The 19,145-nt window shown below is 42.8% G+C and overlaps 1 protein-coding gene and 1 long non-coding RNA gene across 4 annotated transcripts in view; one reads left to right on the plus strand and one right to left on the minus strand.

Moving 5' to 3' along the window:
* CNTNAP5 (contactin associated protein family member 5) overlaps positions 1-19,145 on the plus strand; it is an 809,440-nt gene that overhangs the window by 346,570 nt on the left and 443,725 nt on the right. For all 3 annotated transcript variants that reach the window (XM_078451401.2, XM_078451402.2, XM_078451400.2), the window contains exon 4: positions 3,724-3,871. In XM_078451401.2, the coding sequence (XP_078307527.1) occupies positions 3,724-3,871 (148 nt within the window). The remainder of the gene's footprint in view (positions 1-3,723; positions 3,872-19,145) is intronic.
* On the minus strand, positions 14,199-15,821 carry LOC144617064 (uncharacterized). Its single transcript, XR_013557081.1, has 3 exons — positions 15,614-15,821; positions 15,288-15,384; positions 14,199-14,294 (listed from the first exon to the last, which is right to left on the minus strand). It is a non-coding gene; the product is annotated as an uncharacterized LOC144617064 (long non-coding RNA).

Genomic DNA, 19,145 nt, shown 5'->3' on the forward strand with positions numbered 1-19,145 from the left:
TTATATACAATGTGCAGCCTTGCACTAGTGTAATTCTATTTATCCTGTATCCCGTTCTATGCAGCTTTGTTGACATATGTTTTCTTCTATATATGTTATAAATCTCACAATGTGTTTTTAGTTTTCCTCTAAAGTGTGAATTGACTTTACAATTTTTAGGAAAAGAAAGAAATCTAGTCTTTTATTCTTACCCACACATTTAACCCTTTCAGTATCCTTAATTCCTTCCTGCACATTGAAAATTCTGTCTTTGGGGCACCTGGTTGGTTCAGTTGGTTAAGCGTCTAACTCTTGATTTCACATCTGGTCATGATATCACAGTTCATGACTTTGAGCCCTGCATCCAGCTCCACACTGACAGTGCAGCATGGAGCCTGCTTGGGATTCTCTCTTTCCTTCTCTCTGCCTCTCCCCTACTCATGCACTGGCATGTGCGTGTTCTCTCTCTTTCTCTCAAAAATAAACAAATTAATTAAAAAAATAGAAAATTCTATCTTGTATCAATTTCTTTAGATAGAATTACTTATGTAGCAATTCTTAGCAGTGGAGGTCTATTGGTAATAAATTATCTCAGGTTTTGTTTAAATGAAACTATGTTTATTTTTTCTTCAGAGCTGGAAGCTATTTTTGCTGGGTATAGAATGTTAAGTTGAGGAGCACCTGGGTGGCTTAAGTGTTCAACTTTTGATTTTGGCTCAGGTCTCGGTCTTACAGTTCGTGAGTTTGAGCCCGGCATTGGGTTCTGCACTAACGGTGTGGAGCCTACTTTGGATTCTCTCTCTCCCTCTGTCTCTGCTCTCTTTACTCTCTCAAAATAAATGAACTTAAAACAAAAGAATGCTAGATTAATGGTATCCTACTTTCAGCATTAGTTGGTCTCTAACATTTCTCATGAAAAGTCAGCTGTCACCCTTAATGCTGTCCAGGTATCTTTAGCAGTTGAGCTGACTTGGGGTGAGTGATAGCTTTAATGAATCTAATAGGGCTTTGGAATTCAAGCACTGGAAGAGGAAGGAGACATTTGTTTGCTTTTCTTTCTAGCCTGCAACTTCCTGCATTGATATATGATGATTACTTTTGATCTTGTCAGAAGTTGAACTAGTGAACTTGGTGAGAATTTGGCTGAAGCTTCCTTTAGACTCAGTCTGCCTCCAGCTTTAAGTATTCCCAAGTTAATGTTAGCCTCTTAGCACCAAGAGGGTCCTGGGACCATGCACTGCATACTTTGAGATCTCAAACTTTGAGACCTTGGGTCTCCTCTGGCATGAGCCTATGAGGCTATGAAACTACAAATTATATAGCTCTGGGACCGTGAGGTGTTCAGATCATGACAGAGAGACTCAGAAAGATTAAGTCGCTTGCCTAATGTTACACAATCTTTCCAAGATGTGCCCTTTTTGATGAGAATCCAAGATTCCGTCATCAGAGCACTTAGTACATGAGTTAAGGGATCCTATAAAGGATTCCAGGTTCACAAAATAAATCTTATATCTAGAATTATACAACCAGGATTTAAATGTTAGCTTAAGATATATTTGGTCTATATATTACATAGAACTCTGGAGGGGGCACCCCATTGTCCTCAGTGTAAGAAAGATTTTATTGAAAGTTTAGGTTAGGTAGAGATACTATAGACCCAGGGCCTTTATGTGCCTGGGAGGTGGGTGGTAGCATCCATGAGTAAGAGGGAGTCCAGATTACTGAATGGAAACTCCCCAGTTAGGTTGTAGAAAACCATGAAATACCTTCATTCTATCCAGGACAATCAGAAACCACCAGTACCTCTCCCCAAGATATACAACATGTATGAACATATATATCAAAGAAATGTGGACAAAAACATATTAAAAATGGAAACCGAAAACTCTAAACTCTATAGGGAAAATTCCTTTCTTTTTTTTAACGTTTATTTATTTTTGAGACAGAGGGAGATAGAGCGTGAGTGGGGGAGGGGCAGAGAGAGAGGGAGACACAGAATCTCTAGGGAGATTCTCTAGGGAGAAGCAGGCTCCAGGCTCTGAGTTGTCAGCACAGAGCCCTACACGGGGCTCTAACCCACAAACTGTGAGATCATGACCTGAGCCGAAGTCGGATGCTTAACTGACTGAGCCACCCGGGTGCCCTGGGAAAGATCCTTTCTAAATGAACAAGGGACTGAAGAAGGTTTATACCTGTACCAGATGTAAAGTTGGGAGCAGGACATGTGGAAGAGCCAGCCTGCCAAGTAGAGTCATTCTTATTTGCATGAAGAAAAAATGGTACAGCCTTGCCTAAATCTGTGGCCTGGATGTTGGATTTGAATCTTGAGGAATTCCTCTCCACTAAGTCATTCCGTTACATGAGAATTTTGTTGCAGGTGTAGCTGCAAATTAGGAAGTGAATGTATTCATTCTTCAGTAAGCCACTTTGTGCTGCGTAATAGTGACGCTATCAATTGCTTCATGTCAGAGTTAGTAGCCCCTGGGTGTATTGTGTGCTGCAGAATGTCTGAGTGTTCACAGCTGTGGTGAGGATACAGACAAGGTTCAGACTGGATCTTTGAAAATGGATTCAGTTCCATTGTTTACATAAGATACTTTACTTCGTGTTCATTTTGGCCACTTGACAAACTAGTGGATCTCCTTTTTATTGACATTGATGGGACATTAGCAAGTATGCTTTGTCTACAAATACTTGAATCAGAAAAGAAGGCAAATGATGATTTTTAATGAAGCAAGCAAATCCATGTGCTAGATGACATACTGTCTTAAGGATTAGGGAACCTTGGGGTGATGAGAAAGTTGTCCAGATGGCTAGTGGTGAGGGTTGCACAATGGTGTGAAAGTATTTAATGCCACTAAAATATACACTTTAAAATGGTTTCAGTGGGACGTTTATGTTACGTATATTCTACCCCAGTGGGGAAAAGAGATGGGGTGTGAGACTTTGGATTCCATCTTCAGAAAAATTTTTACTCCAGAAATCCCTCATCCAAATGAAGACTAGAGGACATAATTCTGGTGCGCCCAATAGTTCCCAAACTATGTGCTCCTTTGCTTCAACTTCCTGAGAAAATGAGTTACCTAAGAGTCATAAGAGTCAGAACCCCCCTTCTCCCTCCGTAACGATTGACATGGCGATAGTTGAAGAGTGTGGGGCTGTAGAAAAACCACAAGCTTTGGAATAGGACGACCATGGAATTGAATCTCAGACCAATTCCTAACCAATTGGATGATGTGAAGATTTCTTTTTTCTTCACCCTTTTTCTCTTTACGCTTCAGGTATTTTTTTTTTTTTTAATCTGTGAAATGGTAATAATCATAATAGAAAGTGCTTAGCATAGTGACTGGCCTCAACTGATGGTAACAGTTACTTCAATGAAAGCCTTTTCCTTCTAAGAGGAGATGGCCACTTATCTCCTCTACCACAGGAAGGGACTATGAGTATTAGAAATATTGGAACGTCATGGTATTATTTACTTTGTGAAGCTTTCAGGTGTCATGTCTAACCTTGGGGGAGAGAATTCCTCAAAGAGTAATGGATAGCATTTCTGAAAAAAAAAGGCACATAATGAATTTTCACAGGAGTCGGTTTCTATTTGACATATCTGTGAAACTGAGGATTTTCTTGGAAAGACTCAGTGGAGTAACATATGTGGATTTGCAGTGAGGTGCTTTGAGCTCGGCATGGGAAGGAGACGCAATGGTGTCACAAATCTCATGGGGCCTCCTTTTCTCTCCGCAGACCTTTGCAGGAAACATGAATGCTGACAGCGTGATGCACCATAAGTTACTGCACTCAGTGAGAGCCCGCTTCATTCGCTTTGTGCCCCTGGAATGGAATCCAAGTGGAAAGATTGGCATGAGGGTGGAGGTCTACGGATGCTCCTATAGTAAGTGTACACACGTACCCTCAACGCTGATGTGTTGTGAGTGCCGCCCCCCCAAGGGTTACCAGCTTATCTACATTGTGATGGCAATCTCAGGTTGTTTCAAAACTCTTTCAAGCCTTTAATAACTTCTGCACATTTGAAAATGTAAAATTCAACCCAGAGCTAGAAAAAGTCTTCTTCTGTCTAGGGATGAAGCAGCTTGGTAGTGATAACGTGATAAGAGCTTAACAACAGCCCAGAGTTCAAAGTGAAGAGCTCTTGAAATGTGAGCATCATTTGTCCTTGAAGTAGAAGAGGAATTTGGGCTCCATTCTTTCCCAGAAGTGAGGTATTACAGGTATGATAAATTCACCCCTCCTTCAGCACCGTGAAGAGAAAAGGTTCTCCCTCTTCACTTGTTCTAGAAGGGTAGGAAAAGGAGCATTCCAACCTGATGTAACCCAGGGAGTGCTTCTCGCCTGGAGTTATGCTAGCCAACTATTCATCTGTGAGTTGTTCTTGAACGTAAAAGTGGCTGGCAAATAAGGAATATGGTAACCACGGGTAGAACTGGCAATCGCTCTGGAATACAGTCAGAATTACGCAGGAAATGTAATCATTCCTATAATTCTCCTCTGCAAGTTTTATATTTAAAACTAAAAGTAGGCCATCATAAATTAGTTTTCTACCTTAGCAGTGACATCTCCTGCTTATATACTAAAACCCAGTGACCCCTAATGTATGAACACATGTGATTGCTACCACTAACATGGTTCAACAGATCTTGGTTTTGGTTATAAGAGTGCCTATTGGGTTATGTGCTTGTACCGTTTTTTTGTAATATGGCCAACTGAATGCCTGTATCAGAATCATCTGGAGTGGTCCTTAAAAATGCATTTGCCTAGCCAAGTCCTGTACATACTGGATTATGATTCTGGGCGTAGGGACCCAGAAAGCTAAGTATTAACAAGCTCCCTAGGGAAGCAATGGACATAAGAGCATCTAGTAAAAATAAATTTCTGCACAGAGGGGATTTACTTGTGAAATGGCTGTCTTTATCTTGAACAGCATTTCCAGAAAGAGTATGTTATACAACAGATACATCAACAGCATACCATTAGGCTAGGGAAACACTGCATTCCACTTCAGCCCTTGCATAACACTGCACAGAATGTCCATGAGGGCACATGCTTCCAATCCCAGGTTCTCTGGCATGCCCGGATTCCCTTGATGCCTCTTCTCTTGATAACAGGTGTTGCTACTCGGAGGTTTAATTTTAAAACTTTTTTTAAGTAATTTTTTGTTACATTTATTTATTTATTTATTGAGAGAGAGAGAGAGAGAGAGAGAGAGAGAGAGAGAGAATGAGGGGTGGAGGCAGAGACAGAGGAAGACAGAGAAAATCCCAACCAGGCTCCGTACCATCAGTGCAGAGCCTGATGCGGGGCTTGAACTCACGAACCATGAGATCATGGCCCGAGCTGAAACCAAGAGTTGGATGCTTAACCAACTGAGCCACCCAGATGCCCCCTTTTTTTTTTAAAAGAAAACTTTTTTTTAAAGTAATTTTTTGTTAAGTTTATTTATATATTTTGAGAGAGAGAGAGAGAGAGTCGGAGGTTTATTTTTAAGTAAAAGGTGACACTTTCATGCTGAAGTAAAGAGGTTACCTATGTTATGACTTCAGCCATTTATTTTGGGGTAACAATCCCATTACTGTTTAACATGTCCTCATTGTTTTCTGTCAGCCAGTCAGCTTTCCTTTGCTGTTCATGTACATCGTTCTGCATGCATACACAAAAAGACTCCTCGCATCAAGTTGAAGAGCAGACTGGAGGGTTGAAAGAGACCTTGGAGGGACGCATTCATCTTTCCCAGTGTCAGACCCCTTTGAGACTCTGATGGCAGCAAGGGACATCCCCTTAAGAAGAGCACCCACAGTGACATTTTTTCATAAGCAGATTTTTCTATAATATTAGGAGGCCCACAGATCTGCTAAAGCCCAATTCTTGACCAGGCTCACAGTCCCTGATTTGGAGGAAGGCCAGTCCTACGGGGTCTGCCCTCCAGGTAGGCTCCATGTCCACTGAGTGCATTCCCTCAAGGGATAACTTATCTTTGGGAACCTATTGTGAGTGATGGGATGTTAGCCACCTTGGGGAGCTGCTTTCACTCGGTCCTTTCCAATCATTGGTCCTGGTGCTTTTTTGCTTTCCCTTGGGGAAAAAAAAGAATTCACCTCTCACTTCTTTTTTTTTTTTTTTTTTTTAACATTTATTTATTTTGAGGGAGAGAAAGAGATGTGGGGATGGGGGAGAGAATCCCAGCAGTCTCTGCTCTGTCAGTGCAGAGCCCGAAGTGGGCCTCGATCTCACACACAGCGAGGTCGTGGCCTGTGCTGAAATCAGGAGTCGCCTCCTTAACGACTGCCCCACCCAGACGATCCCTCATCTCTCATTTCTATCTAAAAACAAGTCTCTGTGTGTCCTCTGGATCAGAGGATGGTCCTCCCTTTCAATACCATCTCATCCTCCCTTTGACTGGGTCATTCCTGTACATAGAAGACTTTGCTCTATAAGCTATCAAAAGGAATACAACAAAAGCTGACTAGCCCTACTTAGCAGCTACTCCTTCTCTCCCTTGCTTTTCACAGAACAGCTTCTCTCCAAGGTCTGTGTGTGGTTAGCACCTCCACCTGCTCACACCCCAGCACACTGCACCTGATTCTCTGCGGTCTGGACACACGTGCTGTTCCGTTCCAGGTGTCTGCTTGGCTAGCCAGGGTCCCAGGATCCAACCAAACACTAACCTAGGAGTCGCTGGGAGGTGGTGACCATCTGCAGTCACTGGGCTTTGGGGAAAGGAGAGTATTCTTGATGTCTGGGTGGGCCAGATTCAGTCGGTCGAAAGATTTTAAGATCAGAACTGAGGTTTCCCTGAGGAAGAAGACATTCTACCTGAACAGTGTAGCTTCAGGTCCTGCCCGAGTTTTGTCCTCCCCTTCCTGACAGCCCACCCTGCAGATGAATTTCGGACTTGCCTGGGGCCCCCACACTCATGTAAGCAGTTCTGTGTAGTCTATTTGTATCTGTATCTGTATCTGTATCTGTATCTGTATCTGTATCTGTATCTGTATCTATTTGTATCTGTATCTGTATCTATTTATATCTGTATCTATCTATCTATCTGTCTATCTACGTATCTATCTCTCTATCATCTAATGCAAAACACCCCACAGAAACTACTTCAGCAAAGACCACCAGTGAAGAACTCCACATCACCAAATCCAGTGGTCACTTCCCTTTTCTCACCTCACTCAACCTCTCAGTAGTATTTGGTTCAGTTACCTATTTCTACCTTTTAAAAACCTGGTTTTCCCTTCTGGCTCACCAGCTACCTGTGCTCAATCTCAGGGCTCTGTCTCAGAACTTCTTTGCATCTACACCCCAAGCCCATCTGAATTTACAGAGTCCCATGAATTTAAACACTGTGGATACGCTGATCTTCTTCACATCTGTATCTCCTGGCCTGACCTCTAGAATTATATAGGCAATATGCTAGGTATGTCCTCGTGAAAGTCTAAATTGAATAGAGCAGAAATACAACTCCTGATTACCATTCCCTCAAACACCTGTTCACATCTCCCTGAACTCAGTAAATGGCACCACTGTTTGTTCACCTGCTAGAGCAAAAGCCCAGAAAGCAGTCTTGAGTCCTCCTTTCCCATAACTGGCATTCCCGTGCAACTTATTTAAGTTCACAGTAGCTGCATCAGCTCTCTCCTCCAAAATGTGCCCTGAATCCACATATTTCTGCCTTCCAGAGCTGCAGCCTCTGTCTCTTCTCCCCCAGTGTATTTAAATCACCTTCCAGCTGGAGTTCCTGCTCTATGCCCCAGTCTCCCCAAACCTATTTGGGAGGCAGTAGCCAAAGTGATTCTTATAAATATTATAGAGAATTGCATCATTCCCCTGCGTACTTCACTTAAAATAAAATTGAGACTCCTTTCCAGCAAGTAGAATTTCTTATTGGAGGTTCCTTGCCAACCTCTTCAAATTCCTTTTAGTTCTTCCAGCCCTTAGAGGCCATCTTGCTATTCCTGGAACATGCCAGGCTTTTTCTACCACAGGGCCTTTGCACTTTCTGTTCCCTAGGCACAGAACAGCTTTTCCAAGAATTTACAGAGTTACTTCCTTTAGCCAATGCAATTCCAATTCTGATGCCACCTCTTCAGAGAAGTCCACTTTTCTTAAAATGTTATTTATTTATTTTGAGAGAGAGAGAAGGAGAGAACACATGTGCATGAGTGGGGGAGGGGCAGAGAGAGAGGGGGAGAGAGAGAATCCAAAGTAGGCTCCACTCTGTCAGTATAAAGCCCTATGTGGGGCTCAGTCTCAGGAACCATGAGATCATAGCCTGAGCAGAAATCAAGAGTCAGACGCTTAACTGACTGAGCCACCCAAGTGCCCCCAGAGAAGTCCACTTTAATTGCCCTTCTAAAGTCTCCTGCCCTACTTCCTGTGTATCAGCTGTTATCCCCTGGCTATATGCTGTGCCTTTATTTTCTTCGTGGTTCCTCTCACAAAACAGAATCTTCTTTGTTTGTTTTGGTTTACTTGTTTGTTGATTGCCTCTCCAAAGCCCTGCACCAGATTGTAAGTGCCATGAGAATAGGCACCTTGTCTATTAAGTCTCTGGACCTAATAGGCAGAAATAGGTATTTAGGAATGAATGGATACATATATCAGTCCAGTCTCAGCATGGGCAACCATGTAATTCACCTGAAATTACTTGCTGTTAATAACACCCATTGTAGTTTCTAAGGAACTGTTTTTCTCCCCACACCATGGGCTCATAAACCTTTTTGTCCAAAAATCCATTTGAGTATGTTGCTAAAGATTGGTGGAAAACTTACAGTTCTATAATTTCTTAAGACTTAAAGTTTTAACCATTTTGGAAATATCTGCATATTCATTCATTCATTCATTCACTCATTCACTCATTTATTCCTTCAGTTGACAACTTTATTGAGCAATTAAGATACATCACATACACCATGCATCATGCAAAGCCCTGAGGGATATAAGAAATAAACAAGACCTTTCTGTGAACTTTAATGAATCCTGTAGTTTTTTTCTTTGAAGCGCTTTTGTATGATTGCATTTCATTAATTAATTCTTCAATTGTTTCTTTGACATATGTCTCCCGACTGGACTCTCTGCTTTGAAAAGGCAGTCACTGCACCTGTCAGGTACCCCCACACCCATCACAATGCTGGGTTCTTGGTATTCTTTCAGTATTTGTCAAATGATTGACATTGCTGATAGTCAGAGAGGGTGTAACAAGCATATAAATAAAAACCTGCCACAAAATACGGCGTGTGCCTCATAGGAATCCGCAAAGGGGACCCGGGGGGAGGGGAAGAGGACAAAGTAAGCCAGTGCTACTGTTGGTATCAGAAAGATTGCAGAGATACCAGCCGCCTGAGCTAGGTCTCAGAAGTTGAGTAGTGACTTGCCCGGCAGAGGGGATCTCCAGGCAGCAGGAGGGGTGAGCACAGAGGGGAAACTGGGGGAGAGCTGCGGGATTTTGCTGCTTAGTGCACAAGAGGCAAGGGCAGGAAGGTAGGAAACAGAGCCACTTGTCTCTCTCTGCTCCCGCATTTCCCTACAGTAACTTAAAAAACTTCATCTGGCCTGCATGGAGGAAAGATATTTATAGTAAGAGATAGCCCTTCCTCTTCTCTAACCTCTCCTGGGCTTCACTTCCTTCCTAATAAAGTCTAGCCTTTCCAGTTTGAAAAGCTCTCTCCTTGTTGGAGGAGTCAAAGCAGGCTGCCTTTCAGTGTCTTGCAGTCATCCCTCAACATGGCAGAGTCCGCCCCAGCTGGAGGCTCTTGTTTTGTTCCCTTTTGCTTTCTTTGAGCCTCTTTCTTCTTTCTCCAAACCCGGCTTGAAAATCTCGTGCCCTGTACACTTCTGCAGACCCCAGTCACGTGATCCTTTGATTTGTCCCTCCTCTTATCTCAGCCAGCATTTCAGCAGCTGTAGTGGCCGTCTCCCTGCTTCCAGGACCTTCTGGAAAGGAGAACTGGCTCACCCTTCAAGGGCTCCTCACAGCCTTTGGTGGAGCTCAGAGTTCTCCACCCCTCTCATTTGCCATATCCCCATATTCAGCTTCCGCTGTGTGTACATGCACGGTTCCCGGCACAGACCTGGGCTTCTCTCCAGATTGCATGTTTTCATTCTTGCAGCTGCCTTTTTTCCGAAAAATCCTCTTTCTCCTTCATTAGGTTTTCTCTCTTGATTGCCCTTCACCAGCCAGATCAGATATCACCTGCTTTTGAAATCTTTTTGCCTCCTAGACCTTGCCATGTGCCCCCCTTTTAGGTTTTATGTTTCAATTCTAGGTTTCATCTTGTTAAATTAAAGTTACCTGGGGCTTCCCCACCGATCTGTCACCAATCTGTTCTATAAGGTGGAATCATGTCCTACCTCTCAGCTACCTGGGACCTAGATTGGTGTCTGACAGCTGCTGTGTGTTCCGTGAATATTTAACGTGCAATTAATTTTTAGATGTAGGCGCTAGCCATCGTTGTTCATTTTTGAAAGTGTTTATTACATTTTTAAAAACTGCAGTACTCCTTCTAATGAAGGCCTTTCCCTTACCTTTTTATTTTTATTTTTTAACGTTTATTCATTTTTTGATAGAGACAGAGCATGAGTGGGGGAGGGGCAGAGAGAGAGAGGGAGACACAGAATCCGAAGCAGGCTCCAGGCTCTGAGCTGTCATCACAGAACCTGGCACAGGGCTTGAACTCACGGACTGTGAGATCACGACCTGAGCTGAAGTCGGACACCTAACCCACTGAGCTACACAGGAGTCCCTCTCTTGCCTTTTGTAAGTAATGAAATTATGAGCTTATGAGAATCTTCCTTCCACATGGGTGTCTTTCATACCTTACACTTTTTCTCGTTGAATAATTGAGATTATCCGTGGTTGCAGTTCCCAGATCGATTTGTGTTTGGAGCCTCCTTAAGGCTATTCTGGTATATTCTGTCTTAAAATCTCTAGAAGTAAAAGTATATCTCCATTTTCCCTAAGTATTTATGTTTTTAACATCTTTTCTTCTTGATCGTCTTCATTCTCTTTTATTAATTCCCCAGTGACCATCTCATTTTACTGACGTTCCCACTGCTTTCGTGTTACCAGTGCTGTCTTTTTTTGCCATGGTCATGATGAAGTTCAGAGCAATAGATTCCCTTTGTGTGCTCAGATAGGAACGGGTGAACAAATGGCCTGTTATGAAACACGTGAACCTTCCAGCAAACCCTGCTGACGCCTTTGAGTCTCTTGTTTCCTCATCCTCAAATCACAGTGGTAGTTATTTTAAAGACTACTGTGTCACCTTTGAGTTACTGTGTATAAACATAAAGCAGAGTATGTAGCAAACAGTTTGTGTTTAGTAACTGACAGCTAGTACTAAAGTAGGTGTGTATCCATAGAGGAACGCCCTGTATTGCCAGGACATGTTGCTTTTTGGGGAAACATTAACCAACCACATCCTCTGTCAGAGAAGGGGCCTCTCCCAGATTCAGATGCGTTCTGCTGGTGCTTCTGCTGCTGTCATGGGCTCTGGGATCTCCGCTGTCTGCCTCCTTCCGGTTCTCTCTCTCTCTCTCTCTCTCTCTCTGCCCAAGAGTAGGATCCAATGTGGTCTTCCATGGCATTCTGCCAAGACTAGAATCCAAGTTCTTCTTTTCGGATTGCTTCTGCTGAATAATTTCATGAAGTGAATAATTCCCTGGTGAACCAAGAAGATAATTTTACCGTGCTGACAGCTAATCTGAACGAGTTATAACCACTTCTTGCTGTGTGTCGAGTTCGTGATGGCTATGACACATCTTCCATGTATGCATCCACACTTGCTAGATTCTCATTATGTTCTCATAAGAGTTCTTGAATACCTCCTCCATTACCATGTTTCCTCTTGTGTCACCACTGTTGTCAACTGGGGGTGCCTGGGTTTTTAAGTTTTTGGGGATGTTTTCTCTCTCTGACCAGTGTTCAGGTTGATTAGTTTTTGGCCAAACACGTTCATGCGGTGACCCAAGTAAATAAAGGACGTGGGTCCTCCTACATCACTGAGTTGGTAGCGTAAAGATGCACACTTGAAATAAAGATGTCAGTATAGAATTGGGAAAAATAATTCATCTCCTGTAGAGACTACAAAAGAAGAAATAGGGAAATGGAGAGCACCATTTTTCGTTGTGATTAATGGCGACTCATTCTGGGAGAGGGAGCGAGTATCTTTGCTATTGGTGGCAACCATTCCATCTTTCAGTTATGATTTCCATTAGAAATGCCACTGTCATCATCAACATACCCCTTCCCCACTGTCATTTAATATGCACATTACAGTACAACACGCTCCAAGCTTCGACAGTCTTTCTTTCTTTCTTTTTTCTTTCTTTCTTTCTTTCTTTCTTTCTTTCTTTCTTTCTTTCTTTCTTTCCCTTTCTTTCTTTCTTTCTTTCTTTCTTTCTTTCTTTCTTTCTTTCAATATAATTTATTGTCAAACAAGCTACATACAGTGTATATACACTGTGCTCTTGGCTTCAGGAATAGGTTCCCGTGATTCATCGCTTACCTACAACACCCAGTGCTCATCCCAACAAATGCCCTCCTCAATGCCCATCACCCATTTTCCTCACCTCCTGACCTCCCCGACCCATCAACCCTCAATTTGTTCTCTGTACTTCAGAGTCTCTTATGGTTTGCCTCCCTCTCTGTTTGTAACTATTTTGTTCCTTCCCTTCCCCCATGTCTTTCAAATAGGAAGTACTCCTCCTATGTACTGTACAAGGACAGATTGAAATTTATTATTTTTTAATGTTTATTTATTTATTTTGAGAGAGAGGGAGAGCATGAGCAAGGGAGGGACAGACAGAGGGAGAGAGAGAGAGAGAGAGAATCCCAAGTAGGCTCTGCACTGTCAGTGTAGAACCCAGCATGGGACTCCATCCTAGGACTGTCACATCACAGCCTGAGCCAAAATCTAGAGTGGGACACATGACTCCCAAGGTTCCCTTCCGACCTACTGAAATATATAAAGATGAAGTGTCTTTTAGATAAGTTAAGTGATTTTCATCCTGAGCCAAATATCTCTTCTGAGCTCTAAAACTACATATGCATTTGCCTGATTGATATCTCAATTTCATTATGTCATAAATAGCTCAAATTTCACATGTCCCAAAGGGAACTCTTAAAATCAACCCTCCAGCCACATTCAGTTTCTTCTGCTTGTGGACCTCCTCATCTCAGTAGACAATACCAGGTGCCCAAATCAGCCGTGGAAAACATTCTTTCAATCTGCGCTCTCCCTTATTTCCCATAGCAAATCCATCAACAAGTTCTATCGGTATGACTTCCCAATCCATCCCCAATATGCCCATTTCTTTTCATCTTCACAGTCACCAGCCTCATTCAGTTACTTCTTGTGTCACCTGCATTTTTAATTCAGCAACCCACTTTCACTCTTTTTCTTTTTGTCTTTTTCTTCTTTTCCATTATCTTCACTACAGTCAGCAGGATTGTCATAGAATACAGAGTTGAGCCCCTTCCTGCTGCACACTTTTCACTGGCTTCTGCTTGCACGTAACACAACCAAAGCCCTGTGCACCCTGTGCATGAAGAACAGGCACCAGGGGACCTGGCCTTCACCGGCCTCACTGGCTTCACCGCTCTGTGGTGTCCCTCCCTACCTGGGCTCAAGCCCTAGTGACTTCTGTTCTGTGGTCTCTCATGCCATGCTGCCTCCTTCCTATCTCAGGGCCCTTGAATGGGCTGATCACTCTGTCTGGAGGGCTCCCCCTCCCCACCGCCTCTGCCTTCTTTAGCTCAACTCTTTTTTTTTTAATTTTAATTTATTTTTGAGACAGAGAGAGAGAGAGAGAGAGAGACAGAGCATGAGTGGGGGAGGGGCAGAGAGAGAAGGAGACACTGAATCTGAGGCAGGCTCCAGGCTCTGAGCTGTCAGCACAGAGCCCCACACAGGGCTTAAACCCACGAACCATGAGATCATAACCTGAGCTCAAGTCAGATGCTTAACCGACTGACCCACCCAAGTGCCCCTTTAGCTCAACTCTTCAATTATCTCAGCTTTATTATAACTTTCTCAGAGAGGTGCCAACTGATTCCCAATTCAAATAAAGTTACCCTTCCATTTTTTTTTTATCTTAACACATACCATTCTTTTATTTCAAAGCATCGATCTCTGTCTCAGTCTGTTTCAGTTGTTATAACAGAAAACCATAGACTGCGTAGCTTATAAACAGCAGACATTTATTTCTCACAGTTTTGGAGGTTGGAAAGTCCAAGATCAAGGCACAGCAAATTTCATGTCTGGGGAGGGCTCACTTCCTGTTTCATAGATTTCCATCTTCTCACGGTGTTCTTACATGGCAGAAAGGACAAGGGAACTCGGTGAGTCTCTTTCATAGGAACATTAATCCCATTGATCTTGTCTCCTCTCCCAAAGCCCACCTCCAAATACCATCACACTCGGGAGTAGGTTTCAACATACGAATTTTTGGGAGATACAACATTCAGCATATAGAATGAATACACGTACACACACACACACACACACACACACAGTAAGAGAGAAATAGAGATAGATCAATATAGATATCTAGTAGCTATTGAAATGTGTATTTCATTGTGAGCTACCTATCTCACTATTTCAGGCTCTATAACATCAAGGAGCATATCTACTTTCATACCTAGTTCATAGCACAAAAAGAGGCTCATTTCAATTAATAGCTATTAAATTTGTTGAATGAACAACTTCCTCAAAGTGTCACAGCCAGTGGCCTTCTGAGACAGGCTTTGAACCCAGTTCTGTACTGTTCCTATATCCGTGGGCTTTTTACTATGTGTCTGAAAGCATTTAGTCGTATGACATGGGAAAATCTTACTGGAAAGCATTCTGTTCAGCTTTCTGGTACCCATATTATTGGTTTATTCCCAAAGCCCAATGTGAGCAACCTTCAGTTCCTGAGCATAGGAAGGTGTCCGGGAACAGAGTGTGGCTACTGCCCCGTCCAGTAGCTCCTTACCTCTTTGTCCCTTACCTGCATCCTCAAACCTAACTCTCCATAAAAATCACCTGGGGGATATTCTGTTTCTAAATAGTAAGTCATAATCTCTGGGTAGAGAGCCCAGCATAAGCATTTTTTTTTTTTTTTTTGCTGTTCCTAGGTGGTGGTCATATGGAGCCAGAGTTTAAAACCGTTTTCTCAAGCTCCTCTCCTAGCTATGAGAGTCATTTCATTCTTAGTTTACACTGTCTACATTTTCATGTCTGTGATTGCAAATCTTAAGGATTTTAAATGAAATGTAAACACTGTTATAGGCCGTATATAGTCACGTTAACACACGGGCATACTCACCACCAGAGATGCAAAGCCAGCTTTCTCACCTACTGGTTGTATAATCCTGGACAATCTCGGGTCTTCTGTGGACGCAGCTTCCTTTTTAGTGAAAACACAGGTAATAATAGTGCTTGTTTCACATAGGCAAATTGGTTGAAACAGCGTTTGGCATAAGATAAGCCTTGAAAAAGGGTTAGCTCTGATCATCATTGTCTTCGGCTGTTATTTAAGCTGGTCACCACACTTCTCCCCATTTTTCTTTTCCCAGCTTATTCAGGACCACATTCCACCTGCACCTCAAAGGAAGAGTGTGAACTTTTTTACATACCAGTTCCTGAAAGTTTCCAACACCTTCATCAGGCCCATCTGGAGACTTTAGGTTAAGGGGACTTCTGTCTGGGGGCTTCTATTTGAATTCCTTTCATTATGGGAAGCTAATTTTAAAAAGTATTATAAATTCAGATAAGGCATCATGATCTGCCACACTTCCCAATCTCATTAAAACTTACAACCATGTTAGTATACCTTAAGTTGCCTCCTTTCCACACAGAAAAAGACTTTGCCCCTACTTGGTTAATTATTGCCAAGTGGTGTCGTCTAAAATTCATCAGCCTCAGAGCTGAAGTCACATTCTCTTTCCCCAAATAAATCTCTTTGTCATCCCAGCTTCAGCTGCCCTCTTTGTTGTTCCCATCATCTGGGGCCATTTGTCATACATGGTAGAGGCTGCAAAACTGTAAATTTCATCTATGGCATGTTAAGGTCCATATCACAGGGGACTTTAAGAGGCTAGGTTTATAGCTATTTAAACCCTAGAGGAGCAGAGGACATGATGACAGCTGTCAGGCCTCAGGGCTTGGAGACCCCAGTGTGAGCTTTGAATCCTGCTTTGGAAATCATAGATAGAATTTTATAGCCAGAAATACCTCCACAATCACTCATTGCAATTTCTTCAGTCTATTGATGAGGAAATCAGGGCCCAAAAGGGTCTTAAAATTGAGTTAGTCAACTTCTTCCCTTCCCTTTTTTTCTCTTTTTTTCTCATAGTTCACAGAAGAATAACAAAAAAAGAAACTCTTCTATGAAGAGACAAATATACATGTACATGTGCAGTGAGAATATATTAACTAAAAAACACTGTGGTATTCTCTCATAGGTCAGCATTTCTGATGAATCTGAAATAACAGTTATTATTGATTGAGGATCTTAAAGCTACTTCAGTAGGCAACACACATTACTCATTAGTCCCCTCTCTGCTAGGCTTTGGAGATATAGAAATATATAGGACAATAGGAACTCAGGAGTTTTAGTAGCTTTAAAAAAAAAAAAAAAGCAGACATAGAGCGCCTGCGTGGCTCAATCGGTTAAGCATCTGACTTCGGCACAGGTTGTGATCTCTGGTTCATGGCGTTCGAGCCCCACATCAGGCTCTGTGCTGACAGCTCAGAGCCTGGAGCCTGCTTCTGATTCTCTCTCTCTCTCTCTCTCTCTCTCTCTCTCTCTCTCTCTCTCCTCCTCTCCTGCTCATGCGCTCTCTCTCTCTCTCTCTCAAAAATAAAACATTAATATTAAAAAAACAAAATAAATAAAAAAGGCTGACAGATTCTTATAAACGTGGGGTTAAGGAAGCAAGGTGTTTTGTAAGGCCAGAAAAGGAGGGGAAATCCACAGCTAACCATTTTTCCTGATGAATTGATGTTTGTCTGCCTGCTCTGTGCTTTGACTGACTGTATGGCTCTGATTCCTGTGACCCTTATGCTAATGGGTATGATTTTAAAGGAGCCTTAGGAGGCGAAATGGACTGATAGTTAGATCAGCCACTTTCCGCAGCCGTGGGCTTCCTCACAAAGGCCAAGGCCTTGCCCCCTATAGTTTGTGTTACATTTACTCTCTGTTGAAATGGTCACTGGAGTGACTTCTTCACTGATGGTACTCAGCTAGAATCATTAACAAGGGGTATTCAGTTTCTCCCCCCAAATGAAACCATGGTCAATCTTTTTTAAGACAAAAATACCGGGGCCCCTGGGCGGCTCAGTCAGTTTGGCGTCCAACTCTTGGCTGTGGCTCAGGCCACGATCTCATGGTTTCATGAGTGTGAGCCCCGCCTCAGGCTCAGTGCCGGTGGTGTGGAGGCTGCTTGGGATTCCCTCTCTCTCTCTCTCTCTCTCTCTCTCTCTCTCTCTCTGCCCCTATCCCACTCACACTGTCCCTGTCTCTCAAAAATAAATAAACTGTAAAAAAAATAAAAGAAAAAGAAAAAAAATACCCACTAGTTTTACGGTGGGAAATTACAGCTGTTTTCTCCAATGCTGACCCTCCTACTTAAATGATGCTCATTGTTCGAACTCCCTTTCACAGGGAACGTTTGTGCGTTGCGGCTGAAGGTTACTGGCGATCTGGAAGGCAAGCAGACAGTTCATAACTGTGTTATGCTATTTGCACACCAAAGGCTGCCTGCTCAGGACTGGGCTTTGCCTTGATGCCTCCTTCTGGGAACTTGTGAATAAGATTTGTGAAACAGTACCCCTTTAACAAAACCTTCTGTTAACCTGTCACGCCTGCCACTTCCCGTGGCCTGTCCTGTACCTTTTTCCTTGGGGTGACCCAGTCCTGGGCCATACTGTACTGACAACAGTTTAGTTGTCCAACGCTTCCCTTCCATCCCAGATGTGTCTACTTGGGCTGAAAGTTAAACAGACTGTAATTATGCTTCCCTTTATCACCTCCTACTCCACCAGAGTGATTCATTTGCTGGGTGTTCGTGTCACTGTGTCTGTGTCCCCGGATGGAACGACCCATGTCTCAATCATCTGCATCTCATAGCTCAGCATAGTGACCAAAAAGAGTACAAAATAGGCCCAAGATCTGCCAGTGGACTTAAGAATAAACAGCCAAAGCATCTCTACTGTTTATAGAGTTCCTTAAAGTGAGTACATTATTTGGGTATAATTCTTCATAGCTCGTGAACAGTCCAGTTGAGCTACAAACTTCAAGTGTGTTCAGAGATGTCTATATGTCTAAGATATCCAAAAATCCCTGGGCGTTTTAAGAAGGCAAGTCTGACTGTCAGAGCTAAAAATTCTATCTGCTAAAGTTAGGGTTGAAATTCAAAGTTTTTTGTTTGTTTGTTTTTGTTTTTCTTGTACTCTGGCTGTTTTTTATGTTGTCTTCTTGAGATCCATTCTGTGCTTTCCCTGCTGTCTATCGTACATAGAAATGTCAGAAGTTCCGTGAGGAAAGCGCTTCTTAGGGATTGTCAGTGCTAACTTTGGAAACTGACATTGCTTTCATAGTTCATCTGAGGTTATCATTAGCTTCTGATAAGGCCTGGAAAAGTCGGGATTGGTAGAGGATCTGTGTAAGTGCGAGCCGACTGTGGAAACCTTTGTGCTTTGTGGATTGCTAGCCAAAGCCCCCGAGTCCTCGGTGCAAGCATATGGTCTGAATAATAATCATTTTTCTTATATAATGTATCATAAGATAAGCTTCAACCTGTGATTGTATTGAAAATCATGTTTGCTGTGAACAGCCAAAGAGTCTGAGTGGGACTAATTGTCTCAGGGTGAATCGATGGTGTCTCCTGTCAGCTTTGAGCTTGGGCTTCTGTGTCTATGAGAAAACAGACTCTGTGTCCTGGGCCCACACCAGCATCCTTCTCAGCTCACTTGGGGATTTGAGCTTGGAATCTTTAATTCAGTGGAGCCCTTTTTTTTAGCTGGTTTGTTGACAAGCTACCAACATCCATCAAATATGCCAGAGTATGCCTCCAGAACTCTGTCTTTCTCAGAAAACAAGCTCTGACAGCTGGGTCAGCAATTATGGGCCCAGTGGGAAATCGGCCAGTGCTGGCATTTCTCAGT

This window comes from Panthera onca, chromosome C1 (genome assembly GCF_046562875.1).
Source record: "Panthera onca isolate mPanOnc1 chromosome C1, mPanOnc1 haplotype 2, whole genome shotgun sequence".
Lineage (NCBI taxonomy): Eukaryota > Metazoa > Chordata > Mammalia > Carnivora > Felidae > Panthera > Panthera onca.